The sequence below is a fragment of the Ammodytes marinus genome (assembly GCF_949987685.1).
Source record: "Ammodytes marinus genome assembly, chromosome: 14".
NCBI lineage: Eukaryota > Metazoa > Chordata > Actinopteri > Uranoscopiformes > Ammodytidae > Ammodytes > Ammodytes marinus.
Genome location: NC_137218.1, coordinates 16334608 through 16360479, shown reverse-complemented (window position 1 = coordinate 16360479; position 25872 = coordinate 16334608). Strand labels below are relative to the sequence as shown.

General features: G+C 42.5%; 2 protein-coding genes across 3 annotated transcripts in view; one reads left to right on the top strand and one right to left on the bottom strand.

The window, feature by feature from the left end:
- Nucleotides 1-20525, top strand: part of LOC307260370 (pecanex-like protein 3) — a 29103-nt gene extending 8578 nt beyond the window's left edge. Inside the window, exons 8-36 of one of the 2 annotated variants that reach the window (XM_080040591.1) lie at nt 2154-2283; nt 2508-2680; nt 3075-3132; nt 3248-3359; nt 3519-3676; nt 4135-4288; nt 4530-4562; nt 5593-5764; nt 5891-6001; nt 6163-6254; nt 7910-8019; nt 8339-8444; nt 9043-9135; nt 9263-9413; nt 9986-10130; nt 10673-10850; nt 10993-11101; nt 11821-11950; nt 12062-12120; nt 12229-12444; nt 13215-13468; nt 13851-14081; nt 14206-14309; nt 14425-14572; nt 14664-14894; nt 15072-15346; nt 15686-15855; nt 16122-16516; nt 17404-20525. In XM_080040591.1, coding sequence (XP_079896717.1) covers nt 2154-2283; nt 2508-2680; nt 3075-3132; nt 3248-3359; nt 3519-3676; nt 4135-4288; nt 4530-4562; nt 5593-5764; nt 5891-6001; nt 6163-6254; nt 7910-8019; nt 8339-8444; nt 9043-9135; nt 9263-9413; nt 9986-10130; nt 10673-10850; nt 10993-11101; nt 11821-11950; nt 12062-12120; nt 12229-12444; nt 13215-13468; nt 13851-14081; nt 14206-14309; nt 14425-14572; nt 14664-14894; nt 15072-15346; nt 15686-15855; nt 16122-16516; nt 17404-17550 — 4445 coding nt within the window. In that variant the 3' untranslated portion in view covers nt 17551-20525. Of the gene's footprint in view, nt 1-2153; nt 2284-2507; nt 2681-3074; nt 3133-3247; nt 3390-3518; nt 3677-4134; nt 4289-4529; nt 4563-5592; nt 5765-5890; nt 6002-6162; nt 6255-7909; nt 8020-8338; nt 8445-9042; nt 9136-9262; nt 9414-9985; nt 10131-10672; nt 10851-10992; nt 11102-11820; nt 11951-12061; nt 12121-12228; nt 12445-13214; nt 13469-13850; nt 14082-14205; nt 14310-14424; nt 14573-14663; nt 14895-15071; nt 15347-15685; nt 15856-16121; nt 16517-17403 lie in introns of both variants that reach the window. The other variant, XM_080040590.1, reaches the window with a different exon arrangement.
- Nucleotides 20526-21260: 735 nt separating this feature from the next.
- LOC307261206 (immunoglobulin superfamily member 11) lies at nt 21261-25544 on the bottom strand (the record flags this gene model as incomplete). Its single annotated transcript, XM_080041690.1, has 7 exons — nt 21261-21466; nt 21559-21681; nt 22607-22762; nt 23523-23654; nt 23777-23843; nt 24280-24434; nt 25481-25544. 7 exons carry the CDS (start codon nt 25542-25544, stop codon nt 21261-21263), a joined length of 903 nt encoding a protein of 300 aa, XP_079897816.1.
- Nucleotides 25545-25872: the final 328 nt, after the last annotated feature.

The following is a 25872-nucleotide window of genomic DNA, read 5'->3' as shown; positions in this document are numbered from 1 at the left end:
AGTGAAAGTATCAAGAAATGTAGTAGTGCCATTGCTCAAATAAGCAATTCCTTCTTGTTAGCCAGACACAGTACAATATGTTACATTTTTAGAAGAGTTACGTTGATGAAGTGGAACATATGGATTTTGTCCTTTGTTTGTTGTTGTTGTAACACCTGTCATGTTGCCAAACTTAAAATATCCTGACTTTTAAATGAATTTCTCAAGAGAATTTCTGACAATTAAGAAAATATAACAGATAAGAACAATGAAATCACTTAGATCAAGCAAACGGCAAAGCATTTATTAATAGGTTAGGTTGTTATGGCAACACACACATGGGACACAGTGTAAAGTTAACGAAGGAATCTCACAACCATAAACTGTAAATGATAGACCGAAAAGCCCCCAACAACCAGTCCTAAAAAAAACACTACAGTGAACAGTAATGGCTGAATTGAAAACACATTTCCTAGTTATAAAACTGTGGATCCAGGACTTAATTACTGAAAGACCAAAAGGACTCAAACATACCTAGATGTTTATGTATGCAAAGCAGGTAAAGAAAAAAATAATGAAGACGGGCATTACCAGATTCCTCTTTTAAGTACAGAGCGTTTCATTAGAGGTTCAGAAGCTGATAGTCTGTTTATTAATTTATCTGCACTGTTTGTATCCGCTGCTAATGCAGTGCAAGCTACCCGGCAGGGACCGACTGAATGCAGTAAAATGTACACACTGAATCCACAAACTGGGCATTATGACTTTCATGAAGGGAGGATAAGCTGCAGGACTGTTGTATTAGGGTAGACTGTATTAGATTTAGCTAGGTGTATTCCTAATAACCAAGTGCCTGTGTGTGTGTGTCACCTCCATTTCACTATAATTTAGAAAGAAACGTTTTAAATGCATGCTGCACACAAATATCCTTTTTTCATCACTTTGAATTGTCTCCGTGGAAGTTTCATTTAATAGTCCTGCTCTGTACAACACTACAAAACCAAGCAGGAATGAAAATGGCTAAATGTGGGTTAGAAAAAAAACAACTAAATACAAGCAGATTACAGCACCCACCGGGTGATATTTCTAAGGGCTCATGGTAAGGATACCTTCAAAACACCTTTCCTTTAAGGCCAACATGCAGGAAGAGACTAAAGTCAATGGAATTAGAAAAGGTGCCACGTTAGTGTGTATCCATTAGAAGTGGCGGGACCAGGTTGTATTGGACCGATAGCACAGAAGATGAATGACTAAACAAGATTAAACACTCCTCTAAAATTTGAAACCACAATCATAATTATGTGCAACACAACACATTATTAATTAATGTCATTAGAAAAGTGTATAAATTGATGTTGGATGGAGGAAATTAAGATACTTTGTTGAGAAGTATTATTAGGCTTAAAGAGCTGCGTCGCTTACCTTTTTGCTGGGAGGAAACCCTGAATATATTACTGAAAATCTTTGGCTAATGCACTTCAGCCTGTAATTAAGCTTAATTAGCTTAGCTTATTCTTCTACACTGCAGTGAACCATCAGCATTAATTTGTCATATGCCTTTTATTCTTGCTGTGAACAAAGACTCAGTTGGGTTGCCATGTCACGTCAGTGTGTAATTTAAGATTTTTTCGTTAAAATTCAGTTTAAGGGGGTGTTGATTCAGTAAAGTCTGCAAAGCAAGCAGTGAATGTTCAAAGAGCAGACAGCCACAGAGACTTCCACACAGTTTACCTCCCAAAATGTCTTATCAATGCCAACCAAAGGCTGAGAAGTAGCTTTGAACATTGCGGAAGGCTGGCATGAGTAGGGACAGGTGGACAGAGGAGAAAAGTTGGGCAACAAAAAGAGAGGCGGGGCCCCCTAGCTCAGTTGGTAGGGCGTCCCCCCCCCCCCGGGCCGGGCCCAGCAGCAGACCCGGGTTCGATTCCCGCCGACGGTCGTTCTCTGCATGTCACTCCCCTCTCTGCCCCATTTCACCTCTGTCTCTCTGCACTGTCAATAAAGCATAAAAATGCCAAAAAAATATCTTAAAAAAAAAAAAATCAGTTAAAGGCCAATGTTTTATTGCTGCCTGTTTGGAGTGCATGGGGTGCCTATAGGTGGTGCCTTGTCTTGTGTACATTGACACTGTAATGTAACCTGTTGTATATCTGTAACTGATAACCCCTCTATAGCTTTGGCTGCAGAGGATGGAGACAAACACGACTCGGTCAGCAGTGTTAAGAGGACCCAGGCCATCCGCAGGAGACACAATGCTGGGAGCAACCCTACACCGCCCCCATCTACCATGGGATCCCCTCCCAGGTTAGTCCACTTAGCAGATCTTAGTGTTAGTGTTAAAATTATTAAGTATGCGTGTTTGCCATAAAATTAATATTCTTAGCAAGTTTTGGAGTATTGATAATCAAACATGACTTAATTGAAAGTACCTCTCGGGGAACATTCCAGCTTTAGCTTAACATTGCCAAAGTTACATAAACAAATGTGTACAACGTTTTTCAGGATGTTTTGTGTTTTTGTTCCCGTAGCCTTCAGGACCTCCAGCGGGCTCGGACTTCCTCACATTCCCGGACCCGCACACTTCCCTCGGCCTTACAGTTTGCCTCCTCACTCCTACTGCCCCGCAGTGGTGGTGTCCACGAGGCCTCCACCTTCGACGACACAACAGAGGGAGCAGTGCATTACTTCTTTGACGAGGGCGGTGAGTCAGTGCCGCTGAAGGAAAACTTAAACATTTTGGGGGATGTGCTCATTCGCCTTTTTAAAGTTGGGGTTAAATGAGAAGATTGATACAAGTCGGTGACTTTCAGGAAAATTGCTGCAGAAATGCTCAGTAGACGTTTTTTGACTTGTGGTCATTTTGACCCCACTTTACATAAAAGAACATCACCTTTCTGTTTTACGACTATTTAATTTCTCTTCATCAATATTGCTTCTCCTTCATGTGATGGAATATTGTTCTTAGATTTATGGAATGAAAATAAAGTAGTACAAATTGGGGAAACAGATGGGCACACAAGTGTCATCTGTTAGTTCAGCAAAGATCATTCCCCATTTAAAGTATCAATTCTAGCTTTCTTTCTGTTGTTTAACAGGAGTGAAGAGGTCCTACACATTTGGACCTGGTGGAGGCGGTTATGAGGACCCAGTTCAGTAAGTTGTAAAGCAGTTACTAGTGATGCCTTTTACCAAGATTGAGAGTTCATTTTCTGTTAGGAAGCTCCGACTAAAAGCTGCAACTAATGCCATAAAATGTCACACTTTGCAGGGAAAGGGAGAGACAGTCCCAATCCTCAAGCTTCACCTCCACTGAGGTCCAGGAAGGGGCTCCAGTCCTGTCCATGCTCCAGCCCAGACCTGTGGTTTTACAGGGCATGCAGGTGCGCAGGGTGCCTCTGGAAATGCCTGAGGTTAGCAGTGTTTGGTGTAGCAGATAATTTATGTGGACTCTTTCTAACTCAGGGGGAAAAACTTGTCACAGATTGCCGTTGTTGTTTCTGCGTCTGAATTCCTCACTCATTTCTCACCTCATCTCTTAGTTTGATCTGGACCACGAGTCGCTACAAGAATCCCAGGAAAACACACTGATGATTGAGGAGAAGGCCAAACCCAAACAGTACTATCGCTTCTGGGTGCTGCCCGGGAAGTGGCTGAGGGTTCGATACGATCGATTGGCTCTTCTGGCCTTGTTGGACAGGTAAGCCAGACTGCTGAGTAAAGGATAGATAATACTAGTTGGTTCCTTGTTCCCCATAACAAAGCACTCTCTACTTGGTTGGCCTTAATATTATTTACTATTGTATGAATAATGTACGACAGTGGATCTGAGTCATAGTTTCATCTCATTTCTGTTCTGATATTAAAGTAAAATCATGTTCACTCACTGCTAATGACCAGGCAGTGTTACATTCGTCATTCATATGTGTTGACCAATTCTTGTAACTGTTTTGAGAAAATAAAGTAACAGTCAACTTCATGAGCTGTTGATATCTTAAAGAAAAGCATCCTAACTCTGTATTTAACTTAAGTACTCAACTGAATATTTGCTTAATCAAAGTGTTTTAATAACAGGTTATGTCCAGTAGGTATCTCTTGATGGTAAATGTTTTTTCAGATATTTGATCATTATTACATTTCTCTGCCTTCTGTCTCCAGGAACCGCCGTGTGGGAGAGAATGTGTTTGCTGTGGTGTTGGCCAGTCTGGTGGCCTTCTTGGGGTTCCTACTGCTGCTCCAGGGCTTCTTCAGGGACATCTGGGTATTTCAGTTCTGCCTGGTCATTGCCAGCTGCCAGTACTCTTTACTAAAGGTAGCTAACCTCTGATTTTTTTTTTTTTTTTGCAAAATGTATCTCATCTTGTTTATTTATCTATGTAAATGTCTTCACGCTGGGAGAAACTGTGCTATTTTATCGATCTTCCCTTTTTTTTATTCACTATTTTCTGTTTATCCAAAAACATAAAACTTCTATGCTTACATCTGTTTTTGGTTTTGTATTTATGCAAATTGTGTAACCATAACCTATAAATTCCCTGCTTCTTTGTTTTTAGAGTGTACAACCAGATGCAGCTTCTCCAATGCACGTGAGTACTACTTTCACCTTATTTTTTATATTTATATATACACTCACCGGCCACTTTATTAGGTACACCTGTTCAATGGCTTATAAAAACAAATAGCTAATCAGCCAATCACATGGCAGAAAATCAATGCATTTAGGCATATAGACGTGGTCAAGACAGGGTGCTGAAGTCAAACCGAGCATCAGAATGGGGAAGAAAGGGGGTTTAAGTGACTTTGAACGAGGCATGTTTGATGGTGCACGGCAGGATGAATCCATACTTTCATGTTGTTTACGCCAAATTCTGAACCTGCCATCTGAATGTCGCAACTGAAATTGAGACTCATCAGACCAGGCATGATTTTTCAAATCTTCTATTGTCCAATTTTGGTGATCCTGTGTGAATTGTAGCCTCAGTTTCCTGTTTGTAGCTGACAGGAGGGGCACCCGGTGGGGTCTTCTGCTGCTGTAGCCCATCTGCTTCAAGGTTGGTCATGTTTTGCATTCAGAGATGGTATTCTGCATACCTTGGTTGTAACGAGTGGTTATTTGAGTTACTGTTGCCTCTCTGTCATCTCGAACTAGTCTGCCCATCCTCCACTGACCTCTGACTTCAACAAGGCATTTTTGTCTACACAACTGCGGCTCACTGGATATTTTTTCTTTTTCGGACCATTCTCTGTAAGCCCTAGAGATGGTTATGTGTGAAAATCCCAGTAGATCAGCAGTTTCTGAAATACTCAGACCAGCCCTTCTGGCACCATGTTCAAAGTCACTTAAAACCCCTTTTGTCCCCATTCTGTTGCTCGGTTTTAACTTCAATAAATTGTCCTGTCCAGGTCTACATGCATTGAGTTTCTGCCATGTGATTGGCTGATTTAGTTATAAGTGTTAGGAAGAAATTGAATTGCTGTACCTAATAAAGTGGCTGGTGAGTGTATATACGTATATATAATGATACAATGATCTCAAAGCATTAACCAAAACGGGACATTTGTTGGCTTAATATTGTAGGTTAATGGTGGCCTGTCTTTGTGTTTGTTATTTTACAGGGCCATAACTGGATCATTGTGTACAGTCGACCTGTCTACTTCTGCTTGTGCTGTGTGATGATCTGGATCTTTGACCTATCTGGGCGCTCCAGCAGCCTACAGCCCTTCTCTCTCTACGGTGTCACCTTCTTCTCTGGACACTTCCTGCTTTGTGTCAGGGACGTGCTCGTTGGTTAGTTTTTGTACCCGACTTGACGGTCATTTATTAAGTTTCCCAAAGTGTAAAATTGTTTGCTTGTTTATTGTATGTGTGTCTTATTCCCATATATTCTCTCTCTCTCTCTCTCTTGTCCAACAGTGTTTGCCTTGTGTTTCCCGGTCATTTTCCTGTTTGGTTTGCTACCTCAGGTCAACACGTTTGTGATGTGTCTGCTGGAGCAGATCGACATGCACATTTTCGGTGGGACTGGTAAGAACAAGTCTCTGCAGACAGGATGTTGATGTAATGCCTTGTCAGGAAATGAGGGAAGTTTGAAAGCATCTCAGTCAGTTCTGTTAGCTATAAAATTACACAGAACTGTTTGTTTTTGTTTTTTCTTCCTCCTGATCTTTTTGCTGCTGTTTCCTCAGCCACTACCAGCCCCCTCTCATCTCTGTTCAGCCTCGTTCGCAGCATGTTGATGGCCGCTCTGCTGTACGGATTTTGCCTCGGTGCCATCAATGTAAGTGGAACAGAGACGCTCCTATGTGAAAGTATAGCAGGGCTGTACAGTGCGACAGTTTTGATCGCATTTGCTACTGAAATTGATCACGTGCGATGATGAATACAACTCCAATCGCACTCGTGCTAGTGTTGCCACCCGTCCCGTTTTTCCCAGAATTGTTCTCTTTTTTTCACCAGCTGTGACCCGTTTTTTGGGGAAAATGCCAAAACCTCATTTGATTTCCTTCCTTCGTTCAGTAGTTAAGGCCGTCTCACACGGGCCGAGGAGTTTGTTGCGCCCGCTATTGCATCGGAGAGGCGGGCGGGCAGGGGCGGTCTTAACGATCTCGGGGCCCGTTTCAAGACCCTGTGTGGGGCCCCACACTTTTTTTTTTTTTTTTTTTTTTTTTAATAAATAATGCTTGTGCATGCTGCCCGCGAAAATAAAAAAGATTGTGGAAACCAGTTGGTTCATAGACGGATTATGAGATAATGGGCCCAGACTCTTTGTACCGTTTTAAAGTTAAATGCATCAGAGCAGAGGAACATTTTAATCAAATCTTGAGCTGCAGAAGGAACATTATTTTTCTTAAACAGGCACTCTTTACTCTGCAACTGTGAAAACAGTACAGTAGATTGGTCTGCAGACTCATGTTATATGATGGAGGGGCCCATTGCAACATATACAGGGTGGAAAGCTACTTTTCATGAACAGTATAGAATTTACACATAGCAAGCTTATTCCTGTTTGTGTGTGGGGGGCTTAGCTGTCCCTCATGAAGCCCCTTAGACAGAGCTAATAATGCTTTTGTTTTGCACTTGCTTTTCTATTTGTCACCTAGTTGGGGCCATGATGATTTATTTCCTTATATTTAGGCTATTCCTTGTTGGACCCTGTTATTGACATGAGTGACTGAGCTCTTTGACAATGCAACATTTAAAGTTACTATCAGTATTTCTGGCTTAGGCCCCCCCCCCCCGAGCCCTTGGGCCCCTGGGCATGGTTGCATGCAATATTATTCTCAAAGTGCACCAGATTGATGAATTTTACTTTAAAAGGTTGCATTTTTTTCTTCCGGGGCCCCCCTACAAGGTCCAGGGTCCCCACCCACCTCAGTCTCCCTATTTAGCCTATACTGTAAAAAGCACTGTAGGTGTGTATGGTTATTATAGGTCATTACACTGGTCAGTCTGAACTGGTAGCCTAATAATGGCCGAGCCCTCCGCCCCAAACATTCAAGTGTCCCTTTTTTTCCTAAATCCAAGGTGGCAACCCTAACTAGTGCGACAGCCTGCCAAATTGCAATTGGCAGGTTAGATTATTTTGTCTAAATTGCAATCAGTGCACCCCTATTAATTTTTCTACAATTATTACTGCACACACTAGGAAATAATATTAATTGAGAATCTCAAATGAGACCAAGATGACATGCTCAAAGGTAATTAGAGCGAAATGCAAGGGTTAAGGTTATGCAAGTTTTCGATCATACTTTGTGTGCTACCAAATTTATTTTTGTGCTACTGATTTTTTTTGCTTGCTAGCACCAGTGCTACCACTTTAAAAAATAAGCGTACAGCCCTGTATAGGTATTTTGTTGTGGTAGAAAGCTTCTGATAAGAGAAGTAATCAATGTGTACAGATAAGTAAATGTATATATATTTTTTCCCCATTAGGCACCGTGGGGGGATGCCCATGTGCCAGTACTGTTCTCTGTGTTTTGTGGCCTACTCTTGGCCTTATCCTACCACCTCAGCCGCCAAAGCAGTGATCCCACCATTCTGTGGTCAGTATTTTGTGTTTCACATAGTCAACAATGGCCTGAGATAATTGAAAATCTTGTTTTTACATCCATGATAGGTCATCATTTAACAACTGTCTGTAGCCACTGCCAGCCCAAACAGTTCATTGTATATACTTTTTGACATACTTTGCAAAAATAAAGCAAATTTACAATTTTTTTCATGCATGTAAGTACATTATCTAATGGGCTCTGAGAGCTACTAAAACGTGAGTGATCTAGACAAAGAAGTCTGCCTGAAGGCATCCTTTTGAAGACTTTGATATTACATATCAGCTTTGTTTTTCACACTCTCTTAAATCAGGTCACTGGTACGGTCTAAGTTATTTCCAGAGTTGGAAAACCGTACGCCAGAAGAACCCCCTGTGGAGATCAAGGACCCTCTTCCTGAGAAGCTGCGTAACTCCGTGGTAAGGATCAGTGCTCACTGGCCTGCAGAGCCGAGCAGTGGGGAAGGTGTCGCTTTGGATTTCACATGCGTTTCCATGGCACAACTAGATTAGATTATCACATATATCGAACTAGACACTCGAACGGACCGTGTCACTTGTCTGAGTTTACATGGCCTTTCAGATATCGGATAAATGTCCAATGCATGGCTGTCTCCACTATGCTAGGTGGCGCTGTAGCCCTTTCAACCATGCTTTCAACAAGTGTTGAAAGAGCCACGTCCGGTTCTCTTCCGTCAATAACCCATGGTGTAGCCTATCACGCGCAGGCACACAAGCACAGAACGAGAAGTCCGATAAGCGATGTCCGATCCCTGTATACATGCAGAGAGAATGCCGACAACGAACGACTTATCTAGGTGTTCTTATCCGACATCTCTTGTCCGTTATTGTGCCGATTTGTGTGCGAAGTAGATCGGATAAAGGTGTTTACATGCAGTTTAAAAGTCCTGTTGAAGTCTTATTCGTTTAGTTACCCGATTATGAGTCTGCATGTAAACGCACTGAGTGTCAGTATTTTTAAACTCTAGCTTCCTGCCTTCTTGCTGTCTCTTTGTAGAATGAGATCCTTCACTCAGACCTCGTCATGTGTCCCCTCATGGCTGTGATTACCTTCGCCATCAGTGCCAGCACAGTTTTTATCGCTCTTCAAGTGAGTTGGAGCAGAGTATATGATCTATTTCTTATAAACACCTTTCATAAAAAATCTAAAATAAATGTCAACAGATTTTTCAAGCTCTTTTTTCTTTCTCTCCCCCTCCTTTTCCCTTTATCCACAGCCTGCTCTTAGCTTTGTCTTGTACATCCTTGCCGGAGTTATAGGCTTCATCACACACTATCTCCTGCCTCAGCTCCGCAAACAGCTGCCATGGTTCTGCCTGGCTCATCCTGTGCTCCGCTCCAGGGAGTACAGCCAGTTCGAGGTCCGAGGTGAGTGTTTCAAAGCTCGTCTTTCATAAAGTACTACTGTATGAATAACTGGAACTTAAGTTTCCCCACTGGATAAAGCTGCATGGAGTCAATGAAAAACTAAGTAAGCTCTCTAGTTTAAGGGCTCTTGAGAAAAATGCATAACCTCAAACATCTCAGCACCAAACTGTGGTATGAACTATCAAACCGCTGCATATCTCACTAATAGACTAAGAATCAACAAGTCAGCCTTGTGGATTAATTAGCTGAATTAAAACTAGAAGAGCTACTAAAGAGCTTTATTTATTGTATCTTAAGTGTAAAATAACTTCTCACTGCCTACAGTAGCCTGCATCCTTCTGTACATCTTCCTTTCAGGCATCATATTCTTAAGCAGATCAATTTCCAGTATTTGATAACAGCTAGGGATGTTGTTTATACCATACCACCCATTGTATAAACTCCATAAAACGTTTTGAAATGTTTTTCAGTTGAAATTATTTTCTGCCAGATTTATTTCACATCTGTTGATTCTCCATTGATTCTCCTCCAACAACAGAGTCAGATTGTTTTGCTTTCTGTTTGACCCCTAGACGCTGCGCAGTTGATGTGGTTTGAGAAGCTGTATGCGTGGTTGCAGTGTGTGGAGAAATATTTCATCTACCCGGCTGTGGTGCTTAACTCCCTCACGACAGAAGCTCGAAATGTGGGCCAGAACCACAAAGAGCTGGACATCTAGTAAGCCTTTTACTCATCCCGTCTATAAACTATTTCACGTGCAAACATTATACTGTTCTCCATCTCTGCTCCCAGGAGATATACACTCACTGTTAGCTGTGTGTGTGTGTGTGTGTGTGTGTGTGTGTGTGTGTGTGTGTGTGTGTGTGTGTGTGTGTGTGTGTGTGTGTGTGTGTGTGTGTGTGTGTGTGTGTGTGTGTGTGTGTGTGTGTGTGTGTGTGTGTGTGTGTGTGTGTGTGTGTGTGTGTGTGTGTGTGTGTGTGTGTGTGTGTGTGTGTGTGTGTGTGTGTGTGTGTGTGTTGGAACTGCAGTGAATCAAATTAATAATGTATTGCTTTCTGCAGACTGTGATCAGTAGCACAAGATGTAAAAAAATATTTATGTTTGTTCACCCCCTCTTCAACCCTTAGTCCAACCTATAGTAGTCTTTGTAAAGGTACATTCTTTTTCAGTTAACCTGTTGCACACGCAGACATCTGGGTTCGGAGATCTCTGTTTGTGTGTCTGATTTCCTCTCTCTCTTTCTCTCCTCGATCCTTCAGCAGTCGAGCTCTCTTTATCTCAGTGGCCGGCATGAAGCTGATGCGTTCGTCCTTCTGCGCCCCTTCACAGCAGTATGTCACGCTGTGCTTCACCACACTCTTCTTCCACTTTGACTATCCACACTTCTCAGAGACCTTCCTAATCGACTACTACTTCATGTCCATTCTCTTCAGCAAGGTTAGTTAAGTCTGTTAACAAATAGTATGAAATTATTCCGTTTTTATTCTACTCTAGCAGTTTATCGTGCCCGTGGGACACTTAAATGTTAAAGAGTAAATGAAAACCAGTCCTTTTTGTATTTGTCCTTTTGAATCCTCAGATGTGGGACCTGCTGTACAAGCTGCGCTTTGTTTTGACTTACATTGCCCCCTGGCAGATCACCTGGGGCTCAGCCTTCCACGCCTTCGCTCAACCCTTTGCTGTGCCCCGTATCCTTCACTTTGTTTGAGCTTATGTCAGTAGCTATAGCTTAGAAATCTGACTCCACATACACTTAACATTACAAGCCACTTTTTGTAACAGGGTTGTTGTATTTACATTGCAGTGTTTCCCCCAGGAAATGTCTTAGTCAAGGTGGTTGCTGCCCAGGGACCCAGGAGGCGCGGCCCAACGTGTTGCGGTGAAAATTTTGGGAGTATTTTGCTCAAAGATGCCAATACGAACTAAAGAAATAAACAACTGCTTGTTTGGATACAAAAATACAACAGACAACTGACCTTACAGTTGTGCGATTTTGTTTACTATGTATGCAGGTACAAATTTTGTGCAAACATACAGACACTACAAAATACAATTAAAGAAAACGTCTACTGTTTTGGTGCAAGACAGACAGACAGAGCAGGCCAGCTGAAAGAGAAACGCTTTGAGACGTGCACATTTATTTACTGCAAATTGCGGCCTTTCGCGCAGTTATGACCATGCACAAGCACTTGCTAGTTCATTTATTGTGCAGCACTCAAAAAGATTTTTTATTTTTTTTTGGTTTGTAGTCAAGGCGGGGGTCTGCCGTTGTTTGGTGTTAATTTGTATTTTCTCCTATACCTGCTGTGTACATTTCCAGATGTCACCAGGGTTCTGCATGTTATGAATTCCAGAGATCTTTCAAGTTGTTTTGCCAGTGTGAGATCCTTAACTCTTGCTATTTCAGACTCTGCTGTGCTTTTTGTCCAGGCCATCTTCTCCGCCCTGTTCTCCACCCCTCTCAACCCTGTCTTAGGCAGTGCCGTGTTTGTCACCTCGTACACCAGACCTGTTAAATTCTGGGAGCGAGACTACAAGTGCGTCTATGGAAAAATAAACCCAATGCGCAAATTGTGAAAAATGTATTTCATAAAGTCCAAGCATGAAGCATTTCCGTTCTGTTCTAATGCCAGTTTGTGTGTCTGCAGCACCAAGCGTGTCGATCATTCCAACACCAGACTCGCCACTCAGTTAGATCGCAACCCAGGTATGCCACAGCTTCCTCTAGCCATCTAATGATCCCTGTTTGACTCTGGCCGCCGATATCTTTGTTCCGTAGCTATGGTGACAATCTTTCCCCTTTTTGTTATTAAAGGTGCAGACGACAACAATCTGAACTCGATTTTCTACGAGCACCTGACGCGCTCTCTTCAGCACAGCCTGTGTGGAGACCTGCTTCTCGGTCGCTGGGGCAACTACAGCACAGGCGATTGCTTCATCCTCGCCTCGGACTACCTCAACGCTCTGGTGCACATCATAGAGATCGGAAACGGGCTGGTCACCTTCCAGCTGAGGGGTCTGGAGTTCAGAGGTCAGCAGCAGGGGATTGTGGGGGCTGACATTGTTTGTTGCTTTATGTATGTTTTAATTTAATTTAATTTAATTTAATTTAATTTAATTTAATTTAATTTAATTTAATTTAATTTAATTTAATTTAATTTAATTTAATTTAATTTAATTTAATTTAATTTAATTTAATTTAATTTAATTTAATTTAATTTAATTTAGTTATTTGATATGGACAATGCTCAATAATTGACAGACAGGATGCGGTAAATAAGCGTATTAGCTGTGTGTGCTAATTGTTCATCCATTGTCACCAGCCAGTTCTTAAAAAGGTAACCTGAAATACATTTTAAATGGTACTTCTTATCTGTACTCACATTTGTTTATTTTCATTAACATTTAGTATTGCCTGTTGTGCCAGTTCTCATAGTATATTGTAATCCTTCTGAAAACAAGATTGCTTTCTTGCTGTAGGTGTATTTTAAGGTTCACTGAGAATGACATATGTTGTGCGTCACATTCTGCAGAGGTTTTCACTTGCCAATAAATCCATGCTTTAGATAATGCTTTATAATCTAAAATTCTAAACTCAGTCATCCTACAAATGATTCATTTAGATTACTATGCACACACAGGGAGGATAATTATTCTTATAGTCTTATTTAGTCCAGTAAAATTATGGAAAGTGATTTTCTAAGTTGTTAAACTGCCTGATGTTTCACAAATTGACAATTGACCACTAAACACTTAAGACTATTGTACAGCCGATCCTCATCTGTTTTTACATCTGTCCAGGTACCTATTGTCAGCAGAGGGAGGTAGAGGCCATCACAGAGGGTGTGGAGGAGGACGAGGGCTGCTGCTGCTGTGAACCGGGCCACCTCCCCCACATGTTGTCATTCAACGCGGCCTTCGGCCAGCGCTGGCTGGCTTGGGAGGTGGCCGCCACCAAGTACGTACTGGAGGGCTACAGCATCAGCGACAACAACGCCGCCTCCATGTTGCAAGTGTTCGATCTGCGTAAGATCCTCATCACGTACTATGTCAAGGTAAGCCGTTCAGGTCGTTCTTTGTGTTCTAACATCATCATGCTTCCAAATACTTCACAAGGTCACATGCCTGTTTTTATTTATTGCTATTGATACAATAGTGTTTTTTATGAGCTGATATTTCACCACAAATGTCCTTGTCATGTTGTGATAAAATCTGTGTTACTTACTGTTCACGTTGTTTTTTCGTAAACTGCAGCCTGATTAAGTTTATAAGATAATATAGGCTTTAAGTTCCAATAGCAATGTGAAATGTGCACACACTTTCAAGTCAGCCTGTTGTATTGCGATGATACCTAAAAAGCGTAGCCTGTGATGATCTCGATGTTAATGCATAATAGTTCAATCATTTGGATCATGTGTTTTTTGTTTTCTCAAACAGAGCATCATCTACTACGTGAGTCGGTCAACTAAGCTGGAGGAGTGGCTGGCCAATGAGAGCATTCAGGAGGCTCTGAGGCCCTGTCTCGGGCCCAACTACGTGGACAGTGACCCCACCTTCAACCTGAACATCGATGAGGACTATGACCACAGGGCGTCCGGCATCACCCCCTCCTCATTCTGCATGATTTACCTGGACTGGATTCAGTATTGCAACAGCAGGCGTCAAACGGTTAGACCTCTCCTCAACATTTACCCCAGACCAACCACATGGGTCGATAGGGTTCCATATCATATTTGTAGAAAAAATAACAATATTTTAACATTTATCTGAACTTCTCTAAATTGTGTTGTAGCCGGTGACTTGTGAAAGAGATTCCCCGCTTGTCAACCTCTGTTTTGGGCTGTGTATCCTGGGAAGAAGAGCTCTGGGCACGGCTTCCCACAGCATGTCTGCAAGGTACAACCACCAGGCCACAATGACCAAGACTCACGGTGGCTAAGGCCTCCTGTCACTACCCATGTATATGCTAAAGTATGAGTTATTTATTTATTGTTGTTTATCTGCTTGACAGCTTGGAACCATTTCTCTACGGCCTCCACGCACTCTTCAAGGGGGACTTTCGCATCACGTCTCCTAGGGATGAATGGGTGTTTGCTGATATGGACCTGCTGAACCGAGTTGTTGCACCGGGAGTTCGGATGTCCCTCAAATTGCATCAGGTAGCATTTCCCAAAGGAGAAAAGCAGCCCTCGGGTTAGAATGATGACGATGATTATTTTTGTTTCTGAACTGACACTGCGTTTCCTTCAGGACCACTTTACTTCACCGGACGAGTATGAGGATCCCATGGTTCTGTTCGATGCAATCACTGCCAATGAGGAGAAGATGTTGATTTCTCACGAGGGTGATCCCGTGTGGCGCAGCGCTATTCTAGCAAACATGCCTTCACTGCTGGCACTGCGCCACATCATGGACGACGGCAGCGACGAGTACAAGATCATCATGCTGAACAAGAGGTTCCTCAGCTTCAGAGTCATCAAGGTCACAGCACTTCCTGTTTATTACTTGCTGTCTTGTTGATATCTGTGGCCTCTCATTGTTTAACTAGTCGATTAATCCTATTTGTAATGGTCGGGGTGCTTTTCTCACCCTGAACCAGGTGAGGGTTTTGCTGGGGGTTTTCTTTAAGTCAGTATTCCTTTGTGCTGCCCCCTGCAGGTGAACAGAGAGTGTGTGCGCGGGCTGTGGGCGGGGCAACAGCAGGAGCTGGTTTTCCTGCGCAATCGTAACCCAGAGCGTGGCAGCATTCAGAACGCCAAACAGGCGCTGAGGAATATGATCAACTCCTCGTGCGACCAGCCCATTGGCTACCCCATCTACGTGTCCCCGCTCACCACTTCCTACGCCGGGGGCCACGGCCAGCTCCGGTCTGTGTGGGGAGGCCCTGTCAGCCCACACAACATCTACACCTGGCTCATCAGCAGCTGGGACAGGTACATGTGCAATACATGTTCACACACAGTCCTTCAGGGACGGAGATGCGACTGTTAAAGTCTTCAAGCCACTGTAAACCCAAATCCACAAAAACTACGTCATTTGGGGAGTGATTTGCCTGAACGTTCTATAAAACAGTGACTGTTGCCATGGAGATGGTTTTGTTACAGCCACGCCCACACAGTCCCGTCAAACGGACTGTTTTATAATATTTCTGAACATTTATTTTCAATCAGATTATTGTGATAGGGTTTGAGACACCAAACTTTGATATTATATGTTGATGTTTACTATGTTAGACCAGCTTTCCAAAGGCTTTAATGAATGTCTCGTTGCAGGTTGCAGAAGGGCTGTGGCGCTGGCTGCAATAGCGGAGGAAACATTGAGGACTCGGACTGTGGAGGCGGCTCCACCTCCATTTCCACCAACCCAGCTATTCACACCACCCAGAGCACGCCGGCCTCCAGCCTGCCCCAGCCACACATCACCACTGTCCAGCCCTTTATGGGTAAGACCTGAAACCAAATGTTGATTCCCTCAGGCTACAGTTCTGCCTGACACTGCTGATAACAGGAGGGACATGACAGGCTCCTGCATCGGATGTGGATGGCCTTAATTTGGAGTTAAAATTAAGACGTTAATCTGTGTTAGTGGCTGTCCTATATACAAAGCGGTCTTGACATGCTCTACACTTTATGCTTGGCTGTATTCCAAGCCGAGCAATAGTTTTCAGACCTTTTTGATGAGGTTAAAATGAATTTTCTTGCCTTTCAGGTACAGATAACCCCGTAGGTCCGACCCAGAGCTGGCCTCACCACCCCCAACCTCTCCCGTTAGCTCTGCTCAGCCAATCAGAGGGCAGGATGGAGGCAGGACTGCTCTCCTCCCTCCAGCGTGCGTCCTCCATTCAGGGGCTCCTGGGCCAGCAGCTGTCCAGCTCCCAGTTCTCCTTCAGCAGCTCTGTGGCTCCGCCCCTCCTTTCCGGCCCAGAGCGCTTCCTCCCGCCCAGCCTCCTGGAGAGCTCAGGCTACAGAGGGGGCCAGAGGGCTGGAGGGGCACTGCACTACGAGAGCCACTTTGGCAAGTGGAGCTTTTCAGGCAGGAAGGGCTTTAACGGACCAGCTGCAGATGAGGGGGATGCAGGAACAGTACAGACAATACGCACACAGGTGAGAAGGCTGCAGGTTTAGGTTGCTGGTCAGTATAACTGAAGGATCTGTCCAGCCTGAAGAACAAAATGGTTTAACTGTATGCCAAAGGAAGAGTCTCTGGGATGTAAAGCTGCAACGATAAGTCAATTAATCAATCCATACATAATTAATCTTCAGGCTTTTTGTAAGTAAATAAATTATAAAAATGTAAAAAAAAAAAGATGCCACGATTCCTTGATACAGCTTCTTAAAGTATAATATTTTCTTGTTTTCATTGATAGGTCTTGTTTTTGACTCAACAAGACATTTTAGAAATTAAATGTGCTCTGGGAACTTATGATTGGTATTTTATTTATTTTACTGATTTTTAATCGACCAAATACTGAGTTGACAAAGTAAATTTGAGGATTTATCACTTACAAATTTTTTCTAAATACTTTTAAATAGAGAAAACTGGGGCTGGACAGGGACCTACATTATGAATCTCTTTCCCCACCTACTCAATCCATATTGCACACTTCATCTACAACTCAAAAGACAGTTGAATCAGAGTTAGTTTATTTCAGATGTGAGTAATTATTTCAACGTGAATCCAGTTTATACAACGAGCAGGAAGTGGGCCAGAACAATGCAATGCTTTTTCCAATAATAATCAAAATAGCTCAATGGGTCGTAGAAAAGTCCTTGTGTGCCTGTGTTAATTTGCTTTTGCGTGGAACCTGATATTGCTGCTTGTTGCAGGATATTCTTAGCCATTTCCTGGCTGTTGATGAGCATTAGGGGACTTTTCCTTGCCTGAGTCATGCTGGTGATACATTTGAAACGCATAGCAACTGAAATCTTTTTATGGTTCTGTTATTCATGTTTTTAATGGCGGTGCTGATGTTCTGTTTCACCTTTCTCAGCCTACTCCATCTGCACCACTACAAGAGGCCAGTCAAGATCCTCTGGGTGCCACTCAGACGATGGATCCGTCCCCACTGACTGCTGGGGACCCTCCCACCCCCCGAGAGGAATCCACAGAGCTGCCTTTACTTGAGCACCTGCGCTGAGTCTCCACTGGGAGACCCTGAATGACAGTCTCTGCAGTGAAAGCACACTGCGCTCCAAACTGGACCGGGCCGGACTCACTCCAGTCTTTTGGGACTCATTCCTTCGTTTAACGAACTTAAACCGTGATTTGTAAATCCTCCAAAGGCCCACTGCAATACTTCATGGATTTGGCTGCACACACACACACACACACACACACACACACACACACACACACACACACACACACACACACACACACACACACACACCACCCCTCTCCTTCTTGACCAAAGGAGTCAAACATCTGATAGCATGCTAAGCTGATGCACGTCAGATCATGAAATGATTTCAGCCAACTGTTTTGTTCCAAAGTCCACTTCCATCAGGACTCGTAAGGCCTGATGATCTACTCGTACTTGAGGGGTCCTTTTTTCTGACAAAGGCACGCAGTGTCTCTATGGACAACCTGACGGTTGGAACAGTAGTGACAGGCCACGAAGGCCAGTGCGACTATAAGGGATATTTTGCTTGAGGATTCATTATTTTTCTATACTGGAGAATAGAGGACTGCTCTGACTTGCTCTCACTTGACATCTGCAGCAGCAGTTTCTATTTGCATTACCAATAAAAAGATAAATACATTTAAAAAAAGAATACTAAAATATGTTGCTGTATGTGCAGGTGAAGGATATGTGGAAACCATGAGAAGCCTTGTTTTGTTTTCCCCGTTTTACCATCATCACCGCACCTACAGTTGTGTCAAACAATATTTAGCAACACATGTTGACCAAATTCAGGAGCCTCCACTTATTTCCTGCACACAACACATATTCAACAAGAAATCTAAACAACACACATCCCACAAAAATTGTCATCTTTGTCCTCTGGCCTATTTCCTACAGAGGTGCCTGATAAAATCAACACTCAACACTTTCTGTCTTGGAGTAATTTTTAGGGAGGGGGATATAAACAACAACTCCCTTCCATCCCAGCCAAGACGTGGTGCTTTTACTGCTAGTTTACAGTGGAGGCCGGGACATGAGTCCTGGACCTGACTAGCGACACACAGACGGAGATGTGGCATAACTACGGACAGAGCTGGTGTCCGTGGATCACGATCGAGCAGAGGGTCATTTCCAATCTGTGAAAATTGTGTTGAGCACAACCTACACACTGGGAGTGTTCAAAGCCCTTTTTTTTTTTTTTTTTACTTGAAGAATCACAAGTTCCTCCCTGTTTCAGGTGCACAGAGCTTGTTTTCTTTTGGATTGGCCGATTAATGACGTGCCCTCAGATCAGCTTATGACTTTCTCAATAGCAGGGGACCCAGGCTGCTCCGTGTGCGGGGGAACTTTTGTTTTCTTTGCCTGCAGTCCGGCCCCTCCCGTTACTATACTACTGCTTCTGCATCTCCTTCTACTACTAATATACCCACTACTACTGCTGTTTCTACAACAGTTTAACATCCAGCGTTTTAGTTGGAAATCAACAAACGTTGAACAAATACTGAAAGCAAAAGGTGGAATATTTATTTGATTAATATTGTCTTACAGCTATCTTTACCGGGGTTTGTCAATATGGTGTGCTGATGTTAGGAATTGGAAATCTGCCTTCTGTCAACTGTACCCCTCCCCCAAACCTCTCCTCCTATTAGTTTGCTTTTATCGTATTTGTATCATCTCACCAATGGCTGTTTCTTTTTTTTTAATGTTCAACATAACTGGAAGTATTCCAATAAGTCACTTTATTGTGGTTTCTCTCCCACTCTTGTACTCGTTTTGTTCCACCGCTGTGAAAAAAAGGCAACTTCAGAGCCCAGATTTGGACGGTTAAAGTAGATCATGCAATGCGAAAAAGAAGATGGCCGTTGGGGTTAATAATTCGGCCCCCAAATGTTTCCCTGTGCTCCAGCGGCGTTGTCGCCTACAGTGCTTGAACAGTTTTTGAATGGCCTTGTGCTAAAGCATTAATGGTGTCACCAGGTAACTGCCTTGGTATGCTATTTTCTCACCAAATAATCTCTCTGAAAGCGGCATTCCCCCTGCAGGAACTTTTAAAATGAGGCTGGCGTTCTCAGGTCTATAACAGGAAAGGAATTGAGTTCTTCTGCAGGGAACCTTTTGGCCATAAAAAGACACGAGGCAGGTTAGTACAGGGTCACACTAACATTACAGAAGGCCCTCTGCATTGTTATAGCCTCATACTTCTTTAATGGCACTGGTTCTTTGTTTCCCCACTTTCAACTCCTTACAACATCTCACACAGTACAAAGCTTTTTTCTTCTCTTTTTTTTAAGTCCTTTTAGCAGCCTAAAGATTTTCTGTCAGTCTCGGCTGTGAAGAAGCTACGACAGGCGAAAAACGCATCGGCATCCCTCTCTCAAAACACGTTAGTTACTCCCTCGACTCAGGAAAAACAGAGACTTTCTGATCAGTGCTGTTATCTGTTTTTCTCTTTCTCCTCATTCATCTTGTATCCAAAGCAACAGGGAGTAATATTTTTATTAAATTTCTTTGGTATTATTTTGGGACTGAGGAAAGCACAAGTTCACGGACATACCTGGGTGTCCATAAAAAGGGATTTCTTAATCTCTGAATTATGTACAGCATGTTTCGTATATAAATATATATTTAAAATATAAATCTATTTTATTATTATTGGATTTTGAGTTATTTTACATTTAAGACACTATGTTAAGGTTTAAGGGTAGGGACACTTGTTTACCCATCAGAGGGGGAGAGCTGAGTGGAGAGAGGCACTCTTCACATTGAAACGTGCAGTTTGGGAAGAATCAGTTAACACTTCTTTTGCACAAAATGTATCATACACCATCCTACTTTTGTTATGGTTTTATTATTTTAGTTATTTTTGGCAGAGGGGTCTTTTTATTTAAGAACTTTAAGTCAATGTTCAATGTTCTGTACAGTTTTTTTTATGTGATCTTTTTTTTTCTTCTATTTAAATTAAAGGTTTTTGTGTCTTTGTTTGCAAATCAACTGCTGCGAGTGATATTAATTTCCCTTTATCTGTCCTGTTGCTTTGTTATTTTGTCCAGGTCTCTTTGGGGCTTAATTTTTACTTAATGTTGAAACCGTTTTTTAAATGATATTGTTAAACACCGTTAGTGCCACAGTAGCTCATTTACAGCTCAATAAGCGTTTACAGAAAATAGGGCAAAAAAGCTGGTTAAAAGACAGAACTTATGTAAACTTGTTTTGCAAGAAATGAACCCTCTTAACCTCTCACTCAGTGGACAATAATGATCTAAAGTATTTAGCAGACTTGCAAGATTGTCAGTAATACAGGAAAAGGCAATGATGCAACAACATAAACCTGCAGATAAACTCTTTCAACTCACCTCTTCAGATTATAATGGTTACCACCTGAGCCTGTTAGCCACATTTGATTTGGGACATTTAATGCAACAATTCAACTATGATAATAAAGGCAACTTGGACATGTGGTGGTTAAAACATGAGCAGGGTCAGAGCTTTATTATCGATATAGATCTGCTGCTAAAAGTAAAAGTAGAAGCTTGTTTTTGTAGTGCTTTCAGATGCAGTACGGCCTTTTGGTGAATATAATACCACACTGATTGGAAACATGGTTATTTATTTCAAACTGGTGACGCAGTAGGTTTGCACAGAGCAAAATAGTCATTGGAGTCTTTCTCTTGGAAACCCAGGATGGAGCATTTTTCGCTTTTCTTTTTAAATTCCTTGAGAAGTCAAACAAATGAGCGCTTGATCAGAGTCGGGGTGTACTCTATCTCATTGTAACACTCCTCCTCTTCTTCTTTTTCCCCCTCCCTCCATCTCCCGTCCTGTCCGGTGCGATGAAGCCACAGCAAGAGCACAAGCAGCGCCAGCAACAACAGGCTCATAGATAGGGTCACCAGCACGCCCTGCAGTATGCCTGAGGACTGGTCAGGGGCTGCATAGAGAGAGAGAGAGAGTCAAAATAATAAATAAATAACGTACAAAATCAGAGTCAGAGAGGATCGTGGGTAGGCAAGGGGTGCTTACGGCTGTAGATGGACAGGTTGACGTAGCAATTCTCTGTTCCCAGGAGGTTAGTTGCAGAGCAGCGATAAAGGCCGGACGTCTGAGATGACACGTTGACAATTTGGACGTAGCCGGACAAATCGTCTGAGAGAGAGTGAAGTCAATTTAATTTATGTAGCCCAATGTCACAATTAGAACTTTGCTTCTGGGCTTTACAATCAGTGCCGCATAAGACCAGCTCTTTCCTATAAAACATTACTTGTAAAAGGAAAAAACAGGATAAAAATTGAAGAAACTTCAGGAAGAATAAGAGGTGAGGAGGGGTCCCTCCCCTAGGACGGACAGGTATTCAATTGATTGTTGTGAGTGTAGAACAAACTAATAAAAAATATCAAAGTAGGACAAAAGTAATACATGTAGGGCAGGTTTCGTAGACATGAATTAAGCCTAGTCCTTGACTAAATGGAATTTTTAATAGAGATTGTCCATTGAAAGTACAATCTAGTCCAGGACTAAGCTTAATCCATGTCTGAAACCGGCCCATAGACAGAGAAAGTGTACATAGTGGTACATGCTTATACAGTAGGAGCTCTCTGCTCATACATTTGTGAGTGCCATATTACATTGTTGCAGGACTCCTTTAACAGTCTTCTGGACACAGTCACTTGATTTTTTTTCTCCTGAATTAGCTTCATGTTTTATTGTCTGAAGTGTAAAAGTCAAAGAGGAGATTGAATACTTTTTGAATAGGCACTGAATCTGCTATTCCCTGTGGAGCTTCATCATGCTCAAATTGTATAAAATCATGAAGTCCAACCCAATTTTTTCTTTCTTGAATTATATTCAGATTGTCTATTTACTATCTCTGAATTATTAAACTTTATGATAAAAATGATGATCTCCACACAAGATGACTATTACTCTGCCAAAGGGTTATTTTGGCTGAAGACAAACACCCAGTAGTGGTGTGTGTGTGTGTGCGTGCGTGCGTGCATGTAGGGGACACGCACGTGCTGGGGACAAGCTTACATTCATAGTGTGTGTGTGTGTGTGTGTCACTGTCACTGACCCTCCATGTTGATAGGAAGTGAGATTTCCTCTGGACTGAGTTTCTCCCATTGGATCTCTGGAGTGGGGATGCCCTCTGCCACCGAGCAGGACAGGGTGACGCTTCCTCCCTTATCAATCTCTCCATCCCACTGACACACAGGCAGCGAAGGAGGCGCTGCAAACATATTCAGAAGATGACAGACAAAAAAAAGGATGTCACGCTTTGGAAACTCCAAAAAAAATGGACGCAGGTATTTCAGTGTGTGTTTAGACAGTTTGTTTTGCTGGTTCTTCTAGGGAAAGTTCTTGTTAGATGTCCCACTCTGAGTCAACCTGCCGTGAGAACACATAGTTCTTCTTCCTTTCCATTAAAATAATGTGTCGTCCACAAAACTATAGTCAAACTTCTCTACAAGCAGTTTTGAACTATTTAAGAAAGTCAGCAAAAGTCTGGAAGGAAGGCTAACCGTAAAGATTGACAGTCCTTGTTCTTTTTTTTAAAGGGTATGTCATTTGTTTTGCGTGTATTTACGCAAAATGCATTGGAAAGGGATACGTTTTGGCCTGATGGTGGCCTTAGAGAAGGGTTGAAGTATAAAGGGTTCACCGTAAAATACATCACCTGGGGCACATGAATGTCATAATTTTATGGAAATCCATAGTTGTAGACTTGTAGTTGTTAAGTCCTTTTTACTTGAATCCACAATCCAAATGGAGCTATACATTGCCATGATAAAGAGTCATTCTGGCCAAAACTATTTGTTTACCTCTTTGGCTCCAGTAGGCTATTTGTACTGCCAAAAAATGCACTCCTGTAATGGGGGATATAGTTGAGAATACAACACATGTACACAGATGCATCCCCCACAGTCTATTTAATGGCCATTAGACTTGCTCACTCAAGTAGAAAAATGAACAATATGTGACACACTTACCCAGAACACTGAGCTCCAGTTCCCCTATGCCGGGATCTGCGGTCTCTGGCGGGTTATTGACCATGCAGCGGTAAAAACCAGCATCTGATACACGAGTGTCATTCAGGACAATGTCTGCACTCCAGGGAATCCCTGCAGTTGGTTAACATTAATCTGTGCTCAATTTATGAACTCAACTTTTGAACAAATACACATAATTATTTGTTCATAAACACCGCCATGCAAATAAAACAGGCTTTCCCTGCAAGTCATACCTGTAAAACCCACCCGGCCAATGAGGGAGGGGTCTTCAATTGCCTGTCCATGGTCGAACACAATCACCTGGCAGTGAGTGCAGCCGTTAGCCAGTAGTATGACACCCAGACAAATATGGACAGGATGGTTGTGTGTCATAGAAAAATACGTTGTTACTGTGGCTCCAATGTGGATGTTTGCAATCAGAATTCACCAAACTTTACATACAAATTCATAAAAAAAAACAACTTTGAACAAAAACTCTCTCACAAAAAAAACATTATTCACATTGCAGCAAGTTCAGTTTATCAGATCATACATTATTAGATCAACTGGTAAAGCTGAAGCTACTCTGTTGTGTGTGTGTGTGTGTGTGTGTGTGTGTGTGTGTGTGTGTGTGTGTGTGTGTGTGTGCGTGCGTGCGTGCGTGCGTGCGTGCGTGCGTGCGTGCGTGCGTGCGTGCGTGCGTGCGTGCGTGCGTGTGTGCGTGTGTGTGTGTGTGAGTTTGTGGTGAGATTCAGACCTGTATTGGGTTTTCTGGACTGGAGGAAGGGGCCATAGTCCAGATAATGTTGAGTCTGGAGAGGGGGCTGGAGGTGAAGAAGGAGCAGGGCAGGACAACAGAGTCTCCCTGAACCGCCTCCAGACTGGCTTCCCTCATGGTTACTTTAAGAGCAACTGATGAACAAGGCAAGAAGGGGAAACAAAAAACAAAGAGTGAGACAAAGTCACATGTGTCATATAACATGAGGGGCCCTTTCAGTTAAGGAGTTATTCCTTAAATGTCCTCATGTTTAATTGTTGTTATTCTGCCTTTTACTTCCCCTAGGTCTCACTGTTGACGTGCAGCCTGCACCACACTCCTCCTTCTCCTCCTTCATTACTGAAATAATGAACCCCCTCCTCCCTGTCGTCCCCAGGCCTTTGTGTGTGTGTGTGTGTGTGTGTGTGTGTGTGTGTGTGTGTGTGTGTGTGTGTGTGTGTGTGTGTGTGTGTGTGTGTGTGTGTGTGTGTGTGTGTGTGTGTGTGGGAATTCAGCATGCATTTTAGTTGTTAATTACACTCGACAGCTTTGAGGGTGAGCCAAACTGGTCACAGACTGAGTTGAACAACAGCCCGCTTCAATAGGATGTGTTCATGAAAACATAACGTCGATTCATGACGTTGTCTCCAAATTGTCAGCTTCTAAAACGCCAGCCTTTATAGATCTTTTCAAATTAAGACACTCTATATGTCAAACATGGACGTTATTGGCCATAGCCTAACTAACATTTTAACAAGAGGGCAGCTTTTTTGCAGACATTCATTTAGTACAGAAATGAAGAAATAAGTAGGCTACACTAGTGTATGATTCAAACTTTTTGTATACAATCTTCAATTTGTAGTTGGCCAAATGTGTTTGACTAAGTTTAAATTGTCATTTATGTTTACAACTTTGTTGATACTTTAAGTATGTTTTTCGTAAGAATCTGCAAGCTCACACAGTAAGACATATCTGTTTGAATACTTAAGTCATCCCTGTATTTGTTTACAACCTAATCAAAATGTATAACAAAAATGCTCTTTTCTTTATTGCATTGAAACGGCAAATCTTGTAACTTTTGTAGATCCCTCAAATCAAACACTTGAAGCAAAAGCAATGTGAACAAAATGACCAGTATTTCTCATGTTGTCTATAACCAAGATTGTATCACAAGCTAAAGACAGTGGATGTCTTTACTCACCATTCTCCAGAGCGGTGGAACACACACATAAGGTCCAGATCATCCATCTTCCAGAGAAGCCCATAGCTGAGAGAAGCACAGAGCGAGGGAGCCCTCTCTCCCCCAGCGCAAGAGCTGGTGGCCAAAAAATCAGGCATGCATGATTAATGTATTGAGTGATGCAAACCAAACCCCACCCTGCTTTATCTTCACTCTCATCCCTTATTGTTTTATTATGTCCAATTAACTGCACAACTTACTTCAGCTGTAATGAGTCAGCTTGTAGTCTAATTAGTTAATGTAACGTTAATGACTGCAGCTGTTCCACAGAAACCATCACCTATTAGGCCTGAGAGGACATCTGATTATTCTGCAGGGTGACATACAGAATGTGGTGCATAGCAGCCTGCTTT